The 19,347-nt window shown below is 53.3% G+C and overlaps 2 protein-coding genes and 1 pseudogene across 3 annotated transcripts; 1 reads left to right on the top strand and 2 right to left on the bottom strand.

The window, feature by feature from the left end:
* Nucleotides 1-91: 91 nt before the first annotated feature.
* On the bottom strand, nt 92-1,018 carry LOC309601259 (olfactory receptor 14J1-like; the record flags this gene model as incomplete). The annotated part of the gene is made up of 1 exon (XM_082334223.1): nt 92-1,018. The coding sequence occupies exon 1, from the start codon at nt 857-859 to the stop codon at nt 92-94; it is 768 nt and encodes a 255-aa protein (XP_082190349.1). The 5' UTR covers nt 860-1,018.
* Nucleotides 1,019-1,636: 618 nt separating this feature from the next.
* Nucleotides 1,637-7,927, bottom strand: LOC309601291 (olfactory receptor 14J1-like; annotated as a pseudogene). Its single transcript has 3 exons — nt 7,918-7,927; nt 4,396-5,264; nt 1,637-1,641 (listed from the first exon to the last, which is right to left on the bottom strand). The product of its transcript is annotated as an olfactory receptor 14J1-like (transcript).
* A 9,670-nt stretch (nt 7,928-17,597) lies between these two features.
* On the top strand, nt 17,598-18,563 carry LOC309601292 (olfactory receptor 14A16-like; the record flags this gene model as incomplete). Its single annotated transcript, XM_082334247.1, has 1 exon — nt 17,598-18,563. One exon carries the CDS (start codon nt 17,598-17,600, stop codon nt 18,561-18,563), a length of 966 nt encoding a protein of 321 aa, XP_082190373.1.
* Between the last annotated feature and the right edge of the window lie 784 nt (nt 18,564-19,347).

Consider the following 19,347-nt stretch of genomic DNA (forward strand, 5'->3'; position numbering starts at 1 on the left):
TGGAGAAGCACAGTTATCACAGATTAAATGCCCAAAGCACAAGAGGTTCCCCAGATACACTGGAGATCACTTGGAAAGAGACACGGGCAGCTCATTGCTGCTGAAAGGCTATGGATTGAATGAGCTTCTTCAGTGCGTCTTTGAGCTCCTGGTTCCTCATGCTGTAGATGAGGGGGTTCACTGCTGGAGGTACCACCGAGTACAGAACTGCCACCACCAAGTTCAGGGATGGGGAGGAGATGGAGAGGGGCTTCAGGTAGGCAAACATGGCAGTGCTGATAAACAGGGAGACCACGGCCAGGTGAGGGAGGCACGTGAAAAAGGCTTTGTGTCGTCCCTGCTGTGAGGGGATCCTCAGCACGGCCCTGAAGATCTGCACATAGGACAGCACAATGAAAACAAAACACCCAAAGGCTAAAGAAAAACTAACCACAAGAAGCCCAACTTCCCTGAGGTAGGAGTGTGAGCAGGAGAGCTTGAGGATGTGGGGGATTTCACAGAAGAACTGGTCCACAGCATTGCCTTGGCAGAGGGGGAGTGAAAATGTATTGGCCGTGTGCAGGAGAGCATTGAGAAATGCACTGCCCCAGGCAGCTGCTGCCATGTGGACACAAGCTCTGCTGCCCAGGAGGGTCCCGTAGTGCAAGGGTTTGCAGATGGCAACATAGCGGTCATAGGCCATGATGGTGAGAAGATAATACTCCGCTACTACCAAGAAGGCAAAGAGAAAGAGCTGGGCGGCACATCCCGTGTAGGAGATGTCTCTGGTGCCCCAGAGGGAATTGGCCATGGTTTTGGGGACAGTGGTGGAGATGGAGCCCAGGTCGACAACAGAAAGGTTGAGGAGGAAGAAGTACATGGGGGTGTGGAGGCGGTGGTTGCAGGCTATGGTGGTGATGATGAGGCCATTGCCCAGGAGGGCAGCCAGGTAGATGCCCAGGAAGAGCCAGAAGTGCAAAAGCTGCAGCTCCCGCCTGTCTGTAAATTGCAGGAGGAGGAACTGGGTGATGGAGCTGCTGTTGGATGGTTGCTGCCTCTGGGCATGTGGTCCTGTTCCTACAGGAAGAGTCAATGATGGGGACATTTCTCCGAGCAAAATCAAAGCTTTCTTTTAGACCCTCACTCTGACACACTCTGCCCCATCCCCCACCCACCCCCTTCCTTTTCCAGGAGACCTTCCTTCAGCTCTGTGGCTGCAGCCCTGGCTGAGTGTGCTGTGAGGAGCAGGGCCTCTGCCCGCTGGCTGCTGAGGAGTCAGCCCTGCTCTGCAGCAGTGAGATCATGAGAACGGTGGGGGCAGAGGACAGTCCTGCTGTTCAACTTTCTCAGATGAAACTGGTCCTAATGCAGAAGGGCCTGTCAGCATCTGCACTCCCATGCTAAGGAACGGGGATAACAGAAGGCACTTTGGGAGGTTTGGGGATTTTAATGCTCCACCCCCATCTCACCTGGGCAGTTTTCATGGATTTCAGAAAACTTCAGCATTTCTGCTGCACTCAGGGAGAACAGAGGGAGTCCTGGGAAGCAAAAGGATTGCCTGGGGCTTAGTGTAGAAGGAGCTGGTCTGTCTCTCCGTCTTGTTCTGAGTTGCCGTGGGCTTGTTCTCCATGAGATGGAGGGTGATCACGCTGTTTTGCTACCCTGAAAACCAACCAGAGATTGCTGAGAACAGAAGTATCCCCCAGAGACCGTTAAATGTCTCACCCTTTCTCAAGGTCTCAGCACCCCATTTCTAGCCCAGGACACACAGGGCTCATTTCACCAACCCAACAGCATTTCCTCCATTGTAGCATCTCTACACTTCTGCATGGGGCTTTCAGATAACAAAAGGGTGCTAGGGGACAGGTTTGCATTCTGGAAGGACATCTCACAGCTTGAAAAGACAAAGCTTCTCAAGCACAGCTTCTCAAGGACACAGCCAAGTGTCCTAACGATACCATCTGAATAAGGAAAAAACAGCTTATTCTCCAGCCCCATAGACCATATTGCCCACAGCCCCACACATGAGATGAAAGCTGGGACACTTGTTCCCATGGACACAGCTGCATGTAAGGACCCACAAGACCAGTGTGTGACTCTGCAGCTGAAACTCCCATCCCCAGAGAGCCTTGCAGCCAGAATGGAATAACAATAGCAATAACACAGACAAGTGGAGGAACAAGGAAAGACACAGTGAGGGTGTGGCTGAGAGAGGCCAGGGCAGAGGCACTGGGGCACTCAGACAGCGTTCCCCTTCCCCAGCTGTGCACGCCACCTCCCAGACACCACCATTGCCGGGCAGCTGCTCTCAGCCCCTGCGCTCTGCAGAGGGAACTGGGCCCGTGGCTGCAGAGCTGCACCACGGCTCTGCTGGAGCTCTGGCTGCAGAGGAGGTGGTTCACGCCTTGGAGCCCCCAGCCCTGAGGGCAGAGGCTGTGGTGGGTGGGAGAGGAGGCAAGGGGACTTGCTCAGAGGAAGGGGTCTGCACTGGAGGGGATCATACAGAGGTTTCTGAATTCCCCCTCGCACAACATTTCTGGTTTTAGTTTCCTCTCATTCTCTGATCATCTCCCTGCAGCCTGGAGATTTTCCTGCTGGGAGGTGTTTCCCTGTCCCATGTCTTTTCCCTCTCAGTGCTCACAGTCCCCATCCCACCCTCTGTGCTCTCATCTTGGCCCCACCGAAACCTGCCTGTTTGCAGGGCACTGGCTGGGTGCATGTTCCTGTTTGCAGGTGGAAAAGGGCAGGTCAGAAGAACCCTGATGGTCCAGCAGAGGTGATGCTGGTGTTGTCCAGAGCAGTGGACAGAAGGCACTTTTAGGCAGAGCAGTGGCTGAGGGCACTTTAGCAGGCTCCTATCAGAGTTACTGATCACTCGCTCAGCAGTCTCCGTGACTTCTTCAAAGTTGACAGATCCTTTTCCATTCATCCATTTTCCACTACCCCCCCCGCCCCCCCAGAAGAAACTGAAAACACAAACTGAGGAGATCTTCATGATCTTTATGGTAATCCCTGCCAGGACCTTCTCCTTGAAACATCCCTGAGGAAATATTCTGGGGCTGAACTGGAGCTGTGAGCAGCCCTGACCCATGCAGCTCTCTCTGGACAGCAGAAGGACCCTGCCCTCCCAGGGGTCCCTTCTTCCACCCACAGATTCTCCCCACAGCGCCGTTGGGAGCTCCCCGGGCAGGCTGAGCACTGACCCTGGCACACAGACCGCTGGGGCACAGGGACTCTGCTCTGAAGGCCAGCCCTGGGCATCCCTGGCTGTGCACTCGGCTTAACAGCCTTGCAGTCATCCCCGGAGGAAGGCAGCCATCATGTCCTGTTCCTCTGATGGTGCAGCAGGGAAAACCTGCTCTGGAATGTGCCTTCCTCCTCTACACTTGAGAAGCTGTGAGAATAATACTTAAAGATCCCACAGGCTGTGGGATGTAGCAGCTTTTGGAGATCCCTCCCGCAAGTGCAGCTTCACTGCCCAGCTTCCAAGCACTTACCTTGTCAAGGGCTGTGAATATTTCTCCCCCAGTGAGCTCTCAGCATCCTCCCACTCCAGGCTGCCTTTAACCTCTCTCTGCCTCACTCCTCTCCCCTCAGTGCCTGCAGGCAGTGCCCTCAGCCCTGCTGCCCTTTGCAGAGGAGCTGCTCCTGGGCAGAGCTGTCTCTCTGCAGTGCTGCCCACTTGCCAGCAGCTCCCTCCATGCCAGGAGCCCAGCCCAGCTCAGCAGCAGAGGCCCAGCCCAAGGCACCACTTTCTCTGCCCCTCTGGGCTCCCTCCAGGTGTCCCTGGGGCTCCCGGGGAACCTGCTGTGAAACAGGCTGAAGGCATCACTCATGTTCCCTCCCTCAGCTGGGGGGAGAGACACTTAATCTCCAGCAGAGTCATTACTCCTATTAGAAAAATAGTTGGGCATGAGAATCCCTTTTTTGTCCCATCATTTTGTTTAACATTTTTGTTGGCGGCATGTACAGAGGGATTGAGTGCACCCTCAGCAAGTTTGCACCCAGAGAAGTTGTGGATGCCCCCTCCCTGGAAGTGTTCAAGGACAGCTTGGATGGGGCTTTGAGCAACCTGGTCTAGTGGAAGGTGTCCCTGCCCATGGCAGGGGGGTTGGAACCAAATGTTCTTTAAGGTCCCTTCCAACCCAAACCATTCTGTGAATCTATCTACAGGAAAGCAATTCCCATTCAGGGTGGGTGTGTGACAGACACCCCAGAAGACATTGCAAGCAGTGCGATTTGGTGCCTGTGTGCCATTGACTGATGCCATCAGTCAGGGGCATCAGTCATCAGATGCCATCAGAGAGGCAAGGTCCCTTCTCTTCCCAAGAGCTCCAGGCATTGCCTGAACACAAAGCACATCACACTGGGGTCTTTACTCACACCCTGGATGATACAGCCAAGGAACAGACGAACCATTTGCAACCGTGTGCCTGGATACGTCTTGTCTTCTTTCCTTGTTCCTCATGCTGTAGGTGAGGGGGTTCACTGCTGGAGGCACCACCGAGTACAGCACTGCCACCACCAGGTCCAGGGAGGGGAGGAGATGGAGGGGGGCTTCAAGTAGGCAAAAATGACAGTGATCAAAAACAGGGAGACGACAGCCATGTGAGGGATGCACGTGAAAAAGGCTTTGTGTCATCCCTGCTGTGAGGGAATCCTCACCACAGCCCTGAAGATCTGCACATAGGACAGCACAATGAAAACAAAACACCCAAAGTCCACAAAAAGACTAAACATAATAAGCCCAACCTCCCTGAGGTAGGAGTGTGAGCAGGAGAGCTTGAGGATGTGGGGGATTTCACAGAAGAACTGGTCCACAGCATTGTTGTGGCAGATGGGTATGGAAAATGTATTGGCCGTGTGCAGGAGAGCATTGAGAAAAGCACTGCCCCAGGCAGCTGCTGCCATGTAGACACAAGCTCTGCTGCCCAGGAGGGTCCCGTAGTGCAGGGGTTTGCAAACGGCAACATAGCGGTCGTAGGCCATGATGGTGAGAATATAATACTCTGCACCAAACAAAAAGAATACAAAGAAGACCTGGGCAGCACATCCTATGTAGGAGATGTCCCTGGTGTCCCAGAGCAAACTGGCCATGGATTTGGGGAGAGTGGTGGAGATGGACCCCAAGTCAACAACAGAAATGTTGAGAAGGAAGAAGTACATGGGGGTGTGGAGGCGGTGGTCGCAGGCGATGGCAGTGATGATGAGGCCGTTGCCCAGGAGGGCAGCCAGGTAGATGCCCAGGAAGAGCCAGAAGTGCAAGAGCTGCAGCTCCCGTGTGTCTGTGAATGCCAGGAGGAGGAACCGGGTGATGGAGCTGCTGTTGGACATTTTATCCCTCTGGGCATGGAGATCTGTTCGAGGAGGTAAAAGAAGTGAAAAGTTGGGGCAGACTGCTTTCAGAAAAATCTATTCAGTTTCTTATAGGATCCCCCCAAAGAGCCTTTCACTTTTCAGGAAGAGCTTTGGTGAGCTCTGGTTGGTGCTGGCTGAGGGTGCCCCAGGGAGCAGGAGGCTCTGCTGGGGGCTCTGCAGGATTCAGTCCTGCCCTACAGCAACAGGTAAACAGGAACTCAGGGTGATCTCAGATTAAATCCACTTGTGATGTCAAAGAGCTTTTCATCATTGTCACTCCCAATTCACCTGACTGCAGAGCAGAGCAAAAGCAAATTTTGTATTGTGCCTTCTGTTGTACTTGCCCCAGCACAGCTGAGGAGTGGTCTGAATGCAGCAATGCCTGGCATTTCTGCTGCACTGCCAGGGAAACCTTGTGGGTCCTGAGACTGGGCACAGGGACTGTCCCTTAGTGCAGAGTGAGGACAGCCACTCTGTCCATCAGCCCTGCTCTCAGCTGCCCTGTGCTGGCAGCTCTTCCACCTGGAGGACTATTGCACTCGGGTGTTCCTCCCAAAAGAAAGAGGTCACTGCTGGGAGCAGGGGAATCCAGTTTCCAAGTGCAGATCTCCAAACCCCTCACCCCATCTCATCGTACCTGAGGAGGATCTCAGCTCTGCCCTCCCAACCAGGGACACAGAGGGCTCATTACAGGTGCCCACATGCAGCCACCCAGCAGCATTTCAATGGCCTTAGCACCGAGGTGTCTTCTCCATGGGGCTCCTGCAAAACTCAGAGATGCCCTGGGAGAGCTGTGCCCTACGGGAGGGCAGCCTGTAGCCCAGCAGGACCTCCCAAGGACAGAGTCAACTCTCCTGAATTTGTTATGTCCTGAAGGGAGGGTGAGATCCTTGCCAGCTGCACACACTGCAGTACCCAGAGCCCCACAGGTGAACAGGGTGCGAGCTGGATGCTTTTCCCCCATGGCCATATGTGCATGACAGCACACGCAGTGTTGGTGTCTGAGCTGTACTTGAATCCTCACCTCCCCACAGCAGTGAGTGTACCAGTAAGAAGAAGGGCGGCAGGGAGAAGAGGAGAACATGCCAAAGGAGCCCTGTCAAGGGAGGCAGGAGAGGGAGACAGAGAGAGACCCTTGAGCTTTAACTCTCTTTGGTGGTCAGGCTGCTTGGGAAGGCAACCCATGTCCAAGTCTCCATGACATTAAGGGCAGAGGCTCTGCTGTGTGAGTGAGAAGACCAGGGGGTTGCTCCAGGAAAGCACCTGCACTGCGGGGGATGGCAGGGAGATGTCTGATTCTCCACTCCCACAGCATTTCTGGCAGCAGGTCTCTCTTCCTTCCTGCCCATGTCTCTGCTGCCTGCAGATCTTCTTGGCCATGACTTCTTTCTGTGTCCCCACATCTCCTCCCTCTTCATGCTCACAGACCCCATCCCACCTGCTGTGTGCTCAGCTCTGCCCTGCAGGCACCTCCTGGCAGCAGGGCACTGCCCAGGGGCATCTCTGTGTGTGCAGGGGCTAAGGAGCAGCTCAGAGAGGTCCTAAAGAGAACTGGGGTGTCACTGCCTACTCCAGAGCAGCGAAATAAATGCCCATCTCTCACTGCCCACCCAGCCAACCAGGAATGGAAAAGCCCAAAGCAGGGGTTTCTTCCCTTTCAGGCAATCCCCTTCCTTGACATCCCTCTTTAGAATGACCCTCTGCAAATATCCTCCTGGTGATGTAGAAGTCTGAGCAGCCCTGACCCACGCTGCACCCTCTGAACAGTGGAGGGATCCTGCCCTGCTTCCACCCACAGGTTCTCCCCGCAGCTTTGAAGGGTGCTCCCTGGGTGGGCTGAGTGCTGACCCGGTCAGACGGCAGAGTCCCTGCCCTGGTGCACAGCCCCCTGCGGCGTGGTGACCCTGCTCTGATGGACAGCCCTGGGCACCCACAGGTGCACACCGACCTTCAAAACCCCAGAAGGCAACAGCTGTATTGCCTTTTCCTTCTGACGGTGCAGCAGGGAAGTCCTCCTCTGCAGTATGTCCTCCTCCTCTACATTGTGAACTGTGAGAGTCCTCCTGAAAATCCCATAGGCTGTGCGATGTAGCAGCCTTTGGATATCCCTCCAGGAACACCAGTTACATTGGCCTGCAACCAGGGACTTACCATGTAGAGGGCTGTGAAGATCTCTCCCATGCGGTGAGCTCTCACCATCCTCCCACTCCACACTGCCTTACAGTCTCTCTGCCTCACTCCTCTCCTCTCAGCACTTGCAGGCAGTGCCCTCAGCCCTGCTGCCCTTTGCAGAGGAGCTGCTCCTGGGCAGAGCTGTCTCTCTGCAGTGCTGCCCACTTGCCAGCAGCTCCCTCCATGCCAGGAGCCCAGCCCAGCTCAGCAGCAGAGGCCCAGCCCAAGGCACCACTTTCTCTGCCCCTCTGGGCTCCCTCCAGGGGTCCCTGGGGCTCCAGGGGAACCTGCTGTGAAACAGGCTGTAGAAAACACTTCTTTTCCATCCCTCAGCTGGGGAGACACAATTATTCCTAGCACTGTCATTTCTCCTATCAGGAAAAGATTTGGGCAGGAGAGACAGCTTACCTTGTCCCATCATAAGAGAGGACAAGCAGACAGTGAGAAGGAGGAATCTCCATTACCCCTGCTGAGGGAAGGGATGGAGATGAGTCAATAGACACATCTCATCTGTGGGTTTGCAGTCCTGGGGCTAGAAGGGGACTTAGCTCCCTCCCACGCACAACACAAACCAACAGGAGGTGGGATTCCTCTCTCATCAGGTGTTCAGGTGGGCACAGAATAGGCACCTGCATGGGAGCTCCTTGTCTCAGTTCCCATGCCTGTTAATGGGGATGGAGGGCAGGATTGGGCTGTTCAGACACAACGCCTGGTGACATTGAAGGTGTCAGGGGTGGTCGAAGATCTGTGCAGGCAACTGCAAGCTCTAATGGAGCCATTCGTAGAGACAGGCCAACACCTGGGGGAATCCTCTTAGAGGCTGCTGGGAATTTTCTTTGGCCAACTGAAATGACAGCTGATGCCCAAATGAGGTCAAGTGAACCTGCCCCCACTCATTATGTTCAGGGCAGCCTTGAGAGTTATTCGTCTGAACGACTGGAGCCATGTGCCACAGGGAGAGCTCAGGCTCTCCCTCTTCTCCATCAGCCGTATTTACTAGGTCACCACTCACTCTACTGGCAGTTGTCTCATGTTCATCCCCACATTGCCTTACAGAGATCCAGGTGTCTACTCAATGTAATGTTTAAATCCAGGCCCAGAGAGCTCCATGAGATGCCAAGGCTTGCAGAGACAGCACAGGACCAGTGACGAGTGGTGCTCTTCAGGGGTCAGTCTTGGGACTGGCGCTGCTCAGCATCTTTGTCGGTGACTTGGACAGAGGGATTGGGTGCACCCTCAGCAAGTTTGCTGATGACACCAAGCTGTGTGGTGCGGTCGACACGCTGGTGGGAAGGGATGCCATCCAGAGGGACCTTGACAGGCTGGAGAGGTGGGCCCATGCGAACCTCATGAAGTTCAACAAGGCCAAGTGCAAGGTCCTGCACGTGGGTCAGGGCAATCCCAAGCACAAATACAGGTTGTGCCGAGAATGGATTGAGAGCAGCCCTGAGGAGAAGGACTTGGGGGTGTTGGTTAATCAGAAACTCAACGTGACCCGGCAAATGCAGCCCAGAAGGCCAACCATATCTTGGGCTGCATCAAAAGAAGCATGACCAGCAGGGCGAGGGAGGTGATTCTGCCCCTATACTCCACTCTCGTCAGGCCTCGCCTCAAGTACTGCATTCTGGTCTGGGGTCCCCAACAGGTGATTCTCCCCCTCTACTTCACTCTCATGAGGCCCCACCCAGAGTGCTGTGTTCAGGTCTGGGGCTCCCAATAGAAGACGGATATGGAGCTGTTGGAGTGAGTCCAGAGGAGGGCCATGAAGGTGATCAGAGGGCTGGAGCAGCTCTCCTATGAAGACAGGCTGAGAGAGTTGGGGTTGTTCAGCCTGGAGAAGAGAAGGCTCTGGGGGTAGCTTCTAGCAGCCTTCCAGTACCTGAAGGGGGCCTGTAAGAAAGCTGGAGAGGGACTTTTTATAAGGGCATTGTAGTGCTAGGACAAGGGGTAATGGTTTTAAAGTGAAAGAAGGTAGGTTTAGATTAGATACAAGGAAGAAATTCTTCTCTATGAGGGTGATGAGGCACTGGAAGAGATTGCCCAGGGAAGCTGTGGATGTCTCCTCCCTGGAAGTGTTCAAGGACAGCTTGGATGGGGCTTTGAGCAACCTGGTCTAGTGGAAGGTGTCCCTGCCCATGGCAGGGGGGTTGGAACCAAATGTTCTTTAAGGTCCCTTCCAACCCAAACAATTCTGTGATTCTGTGATGATTCTATGACCAACAGGAAAGCAATTCCCATTCAGCGTGAGTGTGTGACAGACACCCCAGAAGACATTGCAAGCAGTGCGATTTGGTGCCTGTGTGCCATTGACTGATACCATCAGTCAGAGGCATCAGTCATCAGATGCCATCAGAGAGGCAAGGTCTTTCCCTTCTCTTCCCAAGAGCTCCAGGCATTGCCTGAACACAAAGCACATCACACTGGGGTCTTTACTCACACCCTGGATGGTACAGCCAAGGAAGAGATGAACCATTTTCACCATGTGCCTGGATACGTCTTGTCTTCAAAGAAAGTATCCCCCAAGCACAGCAATGGGTCCTACCAAAACTCAACTGAAACTGAAAAGGGCATGCAAGGGCACCAAGATGAGCTGTTTCTACTTCAGGAACAGAAGCTACAGAAGAATCAGAAATACTGTGGGACCACTGCTAAATGTAGTAAGAGTAGGTGCAGGTAGGCTGAGATACTCTACGCACTCTTTGCCTCATTTGCCACCAGCAAGATCTCCCAGACCTTTCCGCTTTGAGGCAGAACTCTGGAGGAGAGCAACCAGCAGTGGATGAGGATCAAGGCAGGGGTTACTTGAGCAAACTACACCCTTACCAGTCCATGGGACCAGAGGGGCTGCACCCAAGGGTGCTGAGAGAGTGTTTTTCACCAGGAGGCACTGGTCCATTCTAATTCCAGTAAGAAAGGCACTCAGACACTGTGAGTGATCTTTTAAAATACTGCTCATTAGCACTAACCCTGTAAGGAGAGAATCATGCAGATCATCTTAGGTGTCTTTAGATGGTGGGACCCCCAAGTGGGGGGTTGATTCAAGAGGTATTGAACAGGCCTCTGACCCCCACACAGCATGCCGTGCAGACCCACCCATAGAAGACAGTCTCCTGGTTTGGTCATTCAAGCTGCTCTTTGCTTTGCTTACAAGAAAACAACTCTGTTTCTCATTTCAACAGTGAAAGATCAAGGATGTTCTCATTACAACTCCTTGCTGCACTGTTAGGTACAGGCAAGGCCACGCAGAAGGCGTAAGGGCTGGTACTGAGTGGGAACTGCCTGCAGGCGCCTTGGGACAATGAGCTGCTGAGGTTGTCCTGCGGCCAAGGGATCTGTGCAGCACAGCACAGGCGTGAAGGCCAGGCTGTACGTGCAGTGCAACCCAGCTGGCTGTACCGTGGTCTTCTGGTCAGGATCACTGCTCACATTTCCCTGTGAGAAGTCTGCGCTCCACCCAGGTGCCACAGCTGAGCTGCTGCGGCCAAACCGTGCACAGCCAGGAGGAGGTGGATCGCAGGCAGGAGGAGCTGGACCCCCGTGGCTTGTCACACAACTGTGACGGTTTGGGATGAAATGAGATGTGGTGGGACAGCTTGCTCGTGTGGGGTTCTGCAATGGAGGAAAACAGGCTCTGCTGGAGAGACTGGCAGAGAGGATGAGTATGGGGGATGCTCGCTGTGTTGAGCAGATGCCCCCTGTGTTCTCCTCCTGTGGAGGAGGACAGCCAGCGGTGGATGGGGATCGACTCAAGGGTTCCTTGAGCAAACTCAAGCACCATTACAGACATGGAGATGGGTCAGTTGACCAGATCCTTGAACACAAGTTTTGGCATGCCATGACCCCTGAAATTCCACTTTTTGGTCCAGAGGAATATGATGGCCCTTGAGAAGTCCTGGAATATCTCCTGACTCATGTGGTGGTTTAGACTGTGAGGGAAATCCAAACAGCACCTCTGACTGGAGCAATTTCACCTTCAGTGCTGACGTACAGGGCAGATGGAGGCACTCCCGACCTTCCAGGCACTCTGTGCAAGGGTTAGGTCTTCAGAGATGCAAAATGAAGATAATGGTGTTGTGTCAGTGTCCATCACAGAAAAATTTGGTCTGCTTTGTGCTTTTGCCCCGTTTGGGATCTGCCCCTTGCCATTTTTTGGTAAAACAATGAACTCCTCTCACACACACACACTTGAAAGAAGGATGAAAGACAGACAGCAGAAATGAATTTGAGGCAACATTGTCTGACAGGTATTACCATGAAATGGTAAGAAAGGGTTAGCAATGAGAGAAAAAGCACTGTTCTAAACACTTAATGCCAGAATCTAAATACTCTTAAGTTATAGCTATCTTGTGAATTCAGAATGAATGACAAAAATGAAATTAACGAAATTAAATTTATCATCATGAAGAAGAAGAGGAAATTTTAGAGCATTGTACTGTTACTGCTTTTAATGAAAACAGAAATAAGTCCGTAATGTGGCCGCTAAGCCCCCATCCAGCCACTCACTCACTCTCCTCTTCTGAGGGGTTGGGAGAGAATCGGAATGGCAAAGTGAGGAAGAACTCATGGGTCAAGATTATGAGACTTGAATAGGTAAAGCAAAAGCCGTGCCCACAAGCAAAGCAAAATCACAAATACATTCGCTCCTTCCCATCGGCAGGCAGGTGTTTAGTCATTTCCAGGAAAGCAGGGCTCCATCGTGAGTAACAATTACCTGGGAAGAGAAATGCCAAAACTCCAAATGTCTTCCTCCTTCTTTCCCCAGCTTTTATTGCTGAGCATGATGCCATACGGTGTGGGACATCCCTTTGGTCAGTTGGGGTCAGCTGTCCTGGTTGTTTCCCCTCCTAACTTCTAGCCAAAACCCCAGCCCACTCATTGGAAGGGCAGCGTGAGAAACAGAGAAGGCCTTCCTGTTGTTTAAGCACTGTTCAGCAATAGCTAAAAGAGTTTTGGTCAGAAATCTGAAACATGGAACCCTACGGGCTTCTATGAAGACAATGCACTCCATCCCAGCCAGCCAGGGCAGGCTGGCCTTTTTGGAAGGTGTGAGAATGAGAACAGTGAAGAATTTGAGAGGAGGGAAAAGGGAAGCAGTAAATTAAAAATGAGGCCAGGGATGGCAACGGGACTGTTTGGGGTGCCTGTGCTGCTGCCTTGTACCTGATGTGAATTATTTCCACAGTCAGAGGGAACCTGAGTGTTTTCCGTAGTGTTGAGGATGTGAAGGGTGAGGAATGAGAGTGTCATTCAGTTTGGAAGGGACCGTGCTAGATATCTGTAGAAAACATCCTGGTCAAAGCAGGGTCACACCAGGTTGCTCATGGTTTTATCCAGATGAGTCTGACAAACTTCCAGGGATGGAGGCAGCGCACACGCTCTGGGAAACAGCTTCCCATTTCTGGCTGTCCTCACGTTGAAAAAGTTTCTCCCTGTATGGAGCCTGACCCCCTTGTGTTTCAGCTCATTGCCTCCTGTGCTCCTGCCTTGCACCACAATGTCTTCTTGGGAACCTCACCGTAGGCAATGCAAGTCTCTTCCATCCTCCCCACAAAGCCCTCCATTCTCCAGGGTGAACAAGCCCAGCTCCCTCAGCCTCTCCTAACAGGACAAGTGCTCCAACCTTGACCATCTCTGTGGCCCTCCACTGAAATTTGTGGATCCTCCAGCTTGCCAATGTCTCTCTGGCATTGTGGGCAACCAAAACCTGGGCAAGTATTCTGGATGTGGTGCCACAAGTGCTGAGCAGAGGGAGAGAATCACTTGCCCTGGCTGTGCTCCTGCTCACACAGCCCAGGATGGTGTTGGCCATCTTTGCTGATGGCTCATCTTTTGCCTAATGGAACCCAAAGACCAGCAGACCCTTTCCTGTGGAGCTGCTACCTGCCTAGCCAGTCCCTGTCCTAGGACATTTCACAGCCTACATCCACTTCAGGAGCGGGACTTTGGTTGAATCTTTACTGGATATCATGAGGTTTCTATGTCCTTTGGGATGGCAGCCCTGCCCTCCAGCCCTGCCCTGCTCTTCTCACTGTGATGTCTTCTACAAATGTTATCAAAAAGTACTCCCTCCTGTCCTCCAGGTCACTCAAAAGATGTGAAACAGGGCAGGTGGCAAGCTAGACCCCTGCAGGACCCTACTAGCTAGATGCTTCCAGGCAGAGCACCACGCATGTACCACACTCCTCCAAGCCCAACTACTCTCCAGCTGGTTTTTCCTCAACGACTTATCCACCCAGGCAGCCCATACTGTCCTAACTTGGACACAAGAAATTTCTGGAGGGATGATGCTGAAAGCCTTGATGACCTCCAGGTAAAAGACCATCTCTGCTCTCCCCGCATCCAGCAATCCTGTCCTTTCATCACAGAAAGCAAAGAGGATGGTGAGAGACAAGCTCCCCTGGGTAAACCCAGTCCCCTTCTCTTTCAGACACCCAGAAATGGGATTCGAGTGGACATGAGCTGGGGCACAGCCTTTCATTCCCTTGCTCACCATTTGGGAGTTTTTGAAAGGTGCATGCAATATGTGGGTGCTGCCTGTCATCAGGAGTCCCCAGCGTCTCCTTTCAAAGATGATGGAGAGTGGCCTGGCTGTGCCATTGGCCAGCTCACTCAGCTCCCTGAGATGCCACTGCTCCAGTCCCATGCACTGGTAAAAGATGGTTTGCTCAATTGATCCCTCACTTGATCCCCATCCACCCCTGGCTGTTCTCCTCCGGAGTCCTGCCTCAAGGCACAAAGGCCTGGGAGACCTTGCTGGGGAAGACTGAGGCAAAGAGGACACTGAGAATCTCACATCTATCTACACCTGCTCTTATTAAATTCAGCACTGGCCACACAGGATCTTTGTTTTTCCTTTAATTGTTCCTGAAGCAGAAAACACTCCTTATGGTGCCCTTCAATTGCCTTTCAAGTTTAGACTGAGTTTTGATCTGGACCCTTGCTGTGCTTGGAGGATGCTGTCCTTGAAGATCACCTGTCCTGAGCTCTTCCACCACACCTTGTCGGTTTATTCCATCAGTATCACAGCTCTGTCTCTGACATTAACGGCTCCCACTCATCCTGTCTGTGCCCCTGGCTGAGGGCACTGGCACACATTTGGACTGAAGCAACACTACTGTGGAACCAGGCAAGCTCATATTTGCTATAAAGAAACATGGTACCAAGTGTCCAAGACCCCGTGTGTGCAAAAGCAGAGATACGGCATGGGCAAAAGAGAGCTGCATGTCTTACTAGCCCCAGGTCTAAGGACCCAGGATGAAACGCATAAATTCACTCAACAGAACACATCCTCCCAGCTTGGAGAAATTAGATCCTTCCCTGGCACCTTCCTGGGTGTCCTCTCTAATGAGGGGACAAAAAAAGTGATTCTTATGCTCAACTATTTTTCTAATAGGAGTAATGACAGTGCAGGAGAGAAGTTGAGGGATGGAACATCAGAGATGCCTTCAGCCTGTTGCACAGCAGGTTCCCCTGGAGCCCCAGGGACCCCTGGAGGGAGCCCAGAGGGGCAGAGAAAGTGGTGCCTTGGGCTGGGCCTCTGCTGCTGAGCTGGGCTGGGCTCCTGGCATGAAGGGAGCTGCTGGCAAGTGGGCAGCACTGCAGAGAGACAGCTCTGCCCAGGAGCAGCTCCTCTGCAAAGGGCAGCAGGGCTGAGGGCACTGCCTGCAGGCACCAAAGGGAGAGGAGTGAGACAGAGAGAGGTTAAAGGCAGCCTGGCGTGGGAAGGCTTTGATCTGAGAGCTCACTCTGGGAGAGATCTTCACAGCTGTCTACATGGTAAGCCTCTGGATGCAGGGCCATGTAGCTGGTGTTCCTGGAGGAATCTCCAGAAGCTGGCACATCCCACAGCCTATGGGATCTTTCAGGAGGACTTTCTCAGTTTCTGTAATGTAGAGGAGGACATGCTCCAGAGCAGGGACTCCCTGCTGCACCATCAGAGGGACAGGGCATGACAGCTGCCTTCTCCCAAGGGATGGCTGCAGGGGTGTAAAAATGCGTATGAAGCCAGGGGTGCCCAGGGCTGCCCTTCCGAGCAGGGTCCCTGCACCCCAGGGGGCTGTGTGCTGGGCAGGGACTCTGCCACCTGCCAGGGTCAGCACTCAGCCCTCCCAGGGAGCTCCGCACAGCTCTATGAGAAGAAGCTGTGGGTGGAAGGAGGGAGTGCTGGCAGGGCAGGGCAGGGTCTTTATGATGCTGGGAGGGTGCTGCATGGGAGAGTGCGGCTTACAGATTGAGCTTGTGCCCAGGTCATTTCCAAGGGGACTTTTCATGAGTCCATTCAGGGCCGGGCTTTCCTGCTTGAGTCTCTGCTTTCCTCAATTTGTGCTTCCACTTTTCTCTGGCTCGGCTTGGTGGGAATGGAAACAAAGTTGTGTGCATTAGAGAAAGGGCTGAGACTCGTAAACCATCACACTGAGCTTTACTAGGAGCTTCAGCAAGTGCCTTCACCCCCACCAGCCCACAGATAACACCAGCATCGCCTTTCCAGGTTCATCAGGGTTTGCGTGACCTGTTCTTTAACACCTGCACACACAGAGCAGGGCAGTGCAGCGCTGCGCACAGGGGCAGGGCTAGGGTCTGTGAGCACTGGCAGGGAAGAGACGTGGGGCCAGAGAAACAGCTCCCGGCTGGGACAGCTCCAGGCAGCAGGGACAAGGGCAGGGAGGGAGGGAAATGCTAAGGGAAACCGTGTTGCAGGGGAGATATGGGCACCTCCTGGCCACCCCTGCAGTACCAATGCCTTCCCTGAGCAACACCCCTCTTGTCTCCTGTTCCGCCTAGCAAAGCCCCCAGCCAGCCCGTGGGGTCTAGGGTGTTGGTCACCTCCTCGTCCATCTGCCAGCAGGAGAGACAAAGTGCATCTCTCCTGCCATGTGCCCCTTTCCCGCTGACCTGGGGCTGAGGGTGACTGCCCTGCACTGTCACCGTCCGGGAGGTGGTGTGCAGTGCTGGGTAAGCAAAAGGCTTTCCTGAGTGCCCCTCTGTCTCTCTCCTTGCCTTCCTCAGCTGCTCTTGGTCTTGATGTCAGGCTCTCTGGGAATGGGAGTTTCAGCTGCAGAGTCAGGCATTGATCTTGTGGGTCCTCCCATTCAGGTGTGTTTATGGCAATGAGGTGTCCCAGCTTTCCTCTAACCTGTGATGCTCTGGGCAAAGCAGTCTGTGAGGCTCGGGAATGAGCTGACCCTCCCTTAACCAGATGCCATCATTAGCACAGCTGGCTATCTCCTTGGGGTGTCCTTCCAAGCTGTGAGCTGCCTTCCAGGATGCAAACGTGCCCTATAGCACTTTATGTTTTCTGAAGGTCCTATGGAGAAGTGCAGAGATGCTACAACAGAGAAAATACTGTTGGGTTTGTGAAATGAGCCATGTGTGTCCTAGGCTAAATGTGGGGTGCTGAGAAATTGAGAAATGGAGACATTTAGTGGTCTGCACTGGATCCCTCTGCTCTTAGCAGTGTTTGGTGGCTTTTCAGGGTAATGTGGGAGTGTGATTGCCCTCCACCTCAGAAAGATGCATGCCCAGGGCAGCTGGGAACTAGATGGAGAAACAGACTGGCTCTCCTCCCTCTGCACTAAGCCACAGGCAACCCTCTTGCCTTGCAGGACTCCCTCTGTTCTCCCTAAGGGCAGCAGAAATGCTGAGGCTTTCTGACATCCAAACACACTCCCCAGGGGAGATGGAGGGAAGCTGTAAAACTAACCTCTCCAACTGCCTTCTGCCATCCCCGTTCCTTAGCAGGAGTGCAGAAGCTGACAGGCCCTTCTGGGGTGGGAGCAGTTTCATCTGACAAAGTCCAACACCAGCACTGGACCCTGGACCCACCGTTCTCATGAACTGTTTCCTGCAGAGCAGGGCTGACTCCTTGGCAGCCAGCGGGAAGAGCCCCTGCTCCTCATGGCACACTCAGGCAGCGTCAATCAGAGCTCCACGCACAGAGCTGAAGGAAGTTCTTCAAAAAGGAAGAGGGTGGGTGCGTGTGTCAGGGAGAGGGTCCAGGGAAAATGGACTTGATTTTGCTCAGAGAAGTCTATCCTAACTTCCCACTCCATTTTCTTCCTTGGACAGTGTCCCATGCCCAGAGGAAGGACATGTGCAACAGCAACTCCATCACAGAGTTCCTCCTCCTGGCATTCACAGACAGGCGGGAGCTGCAGCTCTTGCACTTCTGGCTCTTTCTGGCCATCTACCTGGCTGCCCTCCTGGGCAACGGCCTCATCATCACCACCGTAGCCTGCGACCACCACCTCCACACCCCCATGTACTTCTTCCTCCTCAACCTTTCTGTTGTCGACCTGGGCTCCATCTCCACCACTGTCCCCAAAACCATGGCCAGTTCCCTCTGGGACACCAGGGCTATCTCTTACGCAGAATGTGCTGTCCAAGTCTTTCTGTTTGTATTTTTGGTGTCAGCAGAGTATTGGCTTCTCACCATCATGGCCTATGACCGCTACATTGCCATCTGCAAACCCTTGCACTACAGGACCCTCCTGGGCAGCAGAGCTTGTGTCCACATGGCAGCAGCTCCCTGGGGCAGTGCTTTCCTCTATTCTCTCCTGCACACTGCCAATACGTTTTCACTCCCCCTCTGCCGAGGCAATGCTGTGGACCAGTTCTTCTGTGAAATCCCCCACATCCTCAAGCTCTCCTGCTCAGACACCTACCTCAGGGAAGTTGGGCTTCTTATTTTAATTTCTTTGTTAGCTTTTGTGTGTTTTGTTTTCATTGTGCTGTCCTATGTGCAGATCTTCAGGTCCGTGCTGAAGATCCCCTCCAAGCAGGGACGCCACAAAGCCTTTTCCACGTGCCTCCCTCACCTGGCCGTGGTCTCCCTGTTTCTCGGCACTGGCATGTTTGCTCAATTGAAGCCTCCTTCCATCTCCTCCCCATTGCTGGACATTTTGATTTCAGTTCTGTACTCAGTGGTGCCTTCAGCAGTGAACCCCCTCATCTACAGCCTGAGGAACAAGGAGCTCAAAGATGCAGTGTGCAAAATGATGATTGGATGTTTTTCTGAAGCAATAAACTGTCCATTTTCTTATGCATATCACTTATAATGTATCTCATTACAGGGTCAGCCTGTCTTCTGGAGGTTCGGTGGTCGTGGTGGCTGTCTTTTTGCTTGGTTTTACTTGTGATAATGTTGTGCACAAAGAACTGTCATTATTCATACCATGTCTAATTCACTATCTACCTTTCCAGTGTTACTCAGAGGCTTGAAAGGAGAGCCATGTTCTCTGTGCATTTAAAAAAATGAAGGACCTTGCAGCGACTTTGTATCTGAGACTTTCCTTTTCCTGAGACTTTCTGTGGAGCTGCACGGCACTGCCTGTGTGCGGAGGTGGAGGGGAAAAGAGTCTCGGCACAGCAGCACGGCCAGGCAGCACCAGCGCTTGGTCTTTCCCGAGCTGCTCTCTTTTAAATTCCGCACTCTCTTTCTGAGCCCCTCTCTTGGTGTAAGGAAGGATTGCTCTGGCATCTTGGTCACAGGCCTTTTGTGTGGCAGTCCTGTGACTGCAGGCAGGGACAGGCAATGGGCACTTCTGTGACAGAGCTGACCTCCAGAACAGAGTTTCCATCATACAAGGGGATCTCCTGATGGCAGTGCCTGAAAGCTAAGGTCTTCTAACTTTTCTCTCAAGAGCAAGCCCAGGAAAGTGCCCTCAAGAGGAAAACACAGCCAAAGTGTTTGAGTATTCGGTGTGGGAGCACGTGGCAGTGTCCTCGCACAGCCAGGCCTCCTGGGGGAGATAGGAAGGACCAGCAGAGCAGGCTCTGGGCTGAGGCCATGGTCGCTGGACACCCCAGGGAAGCTGCCCCAAGGCAACTCTCACAGAGCAC

This window comes from Platalea leucorodia (assembly GCF_965183815.1).
Source record: "Platalea leucorodia genome assembly, chromosome: 30".
NCBI lineage: Eukaryota > Metazoa > Chordata > Aves > Pelecaniformes > Threskiornithidae > Platalea > Platalea leucorodia.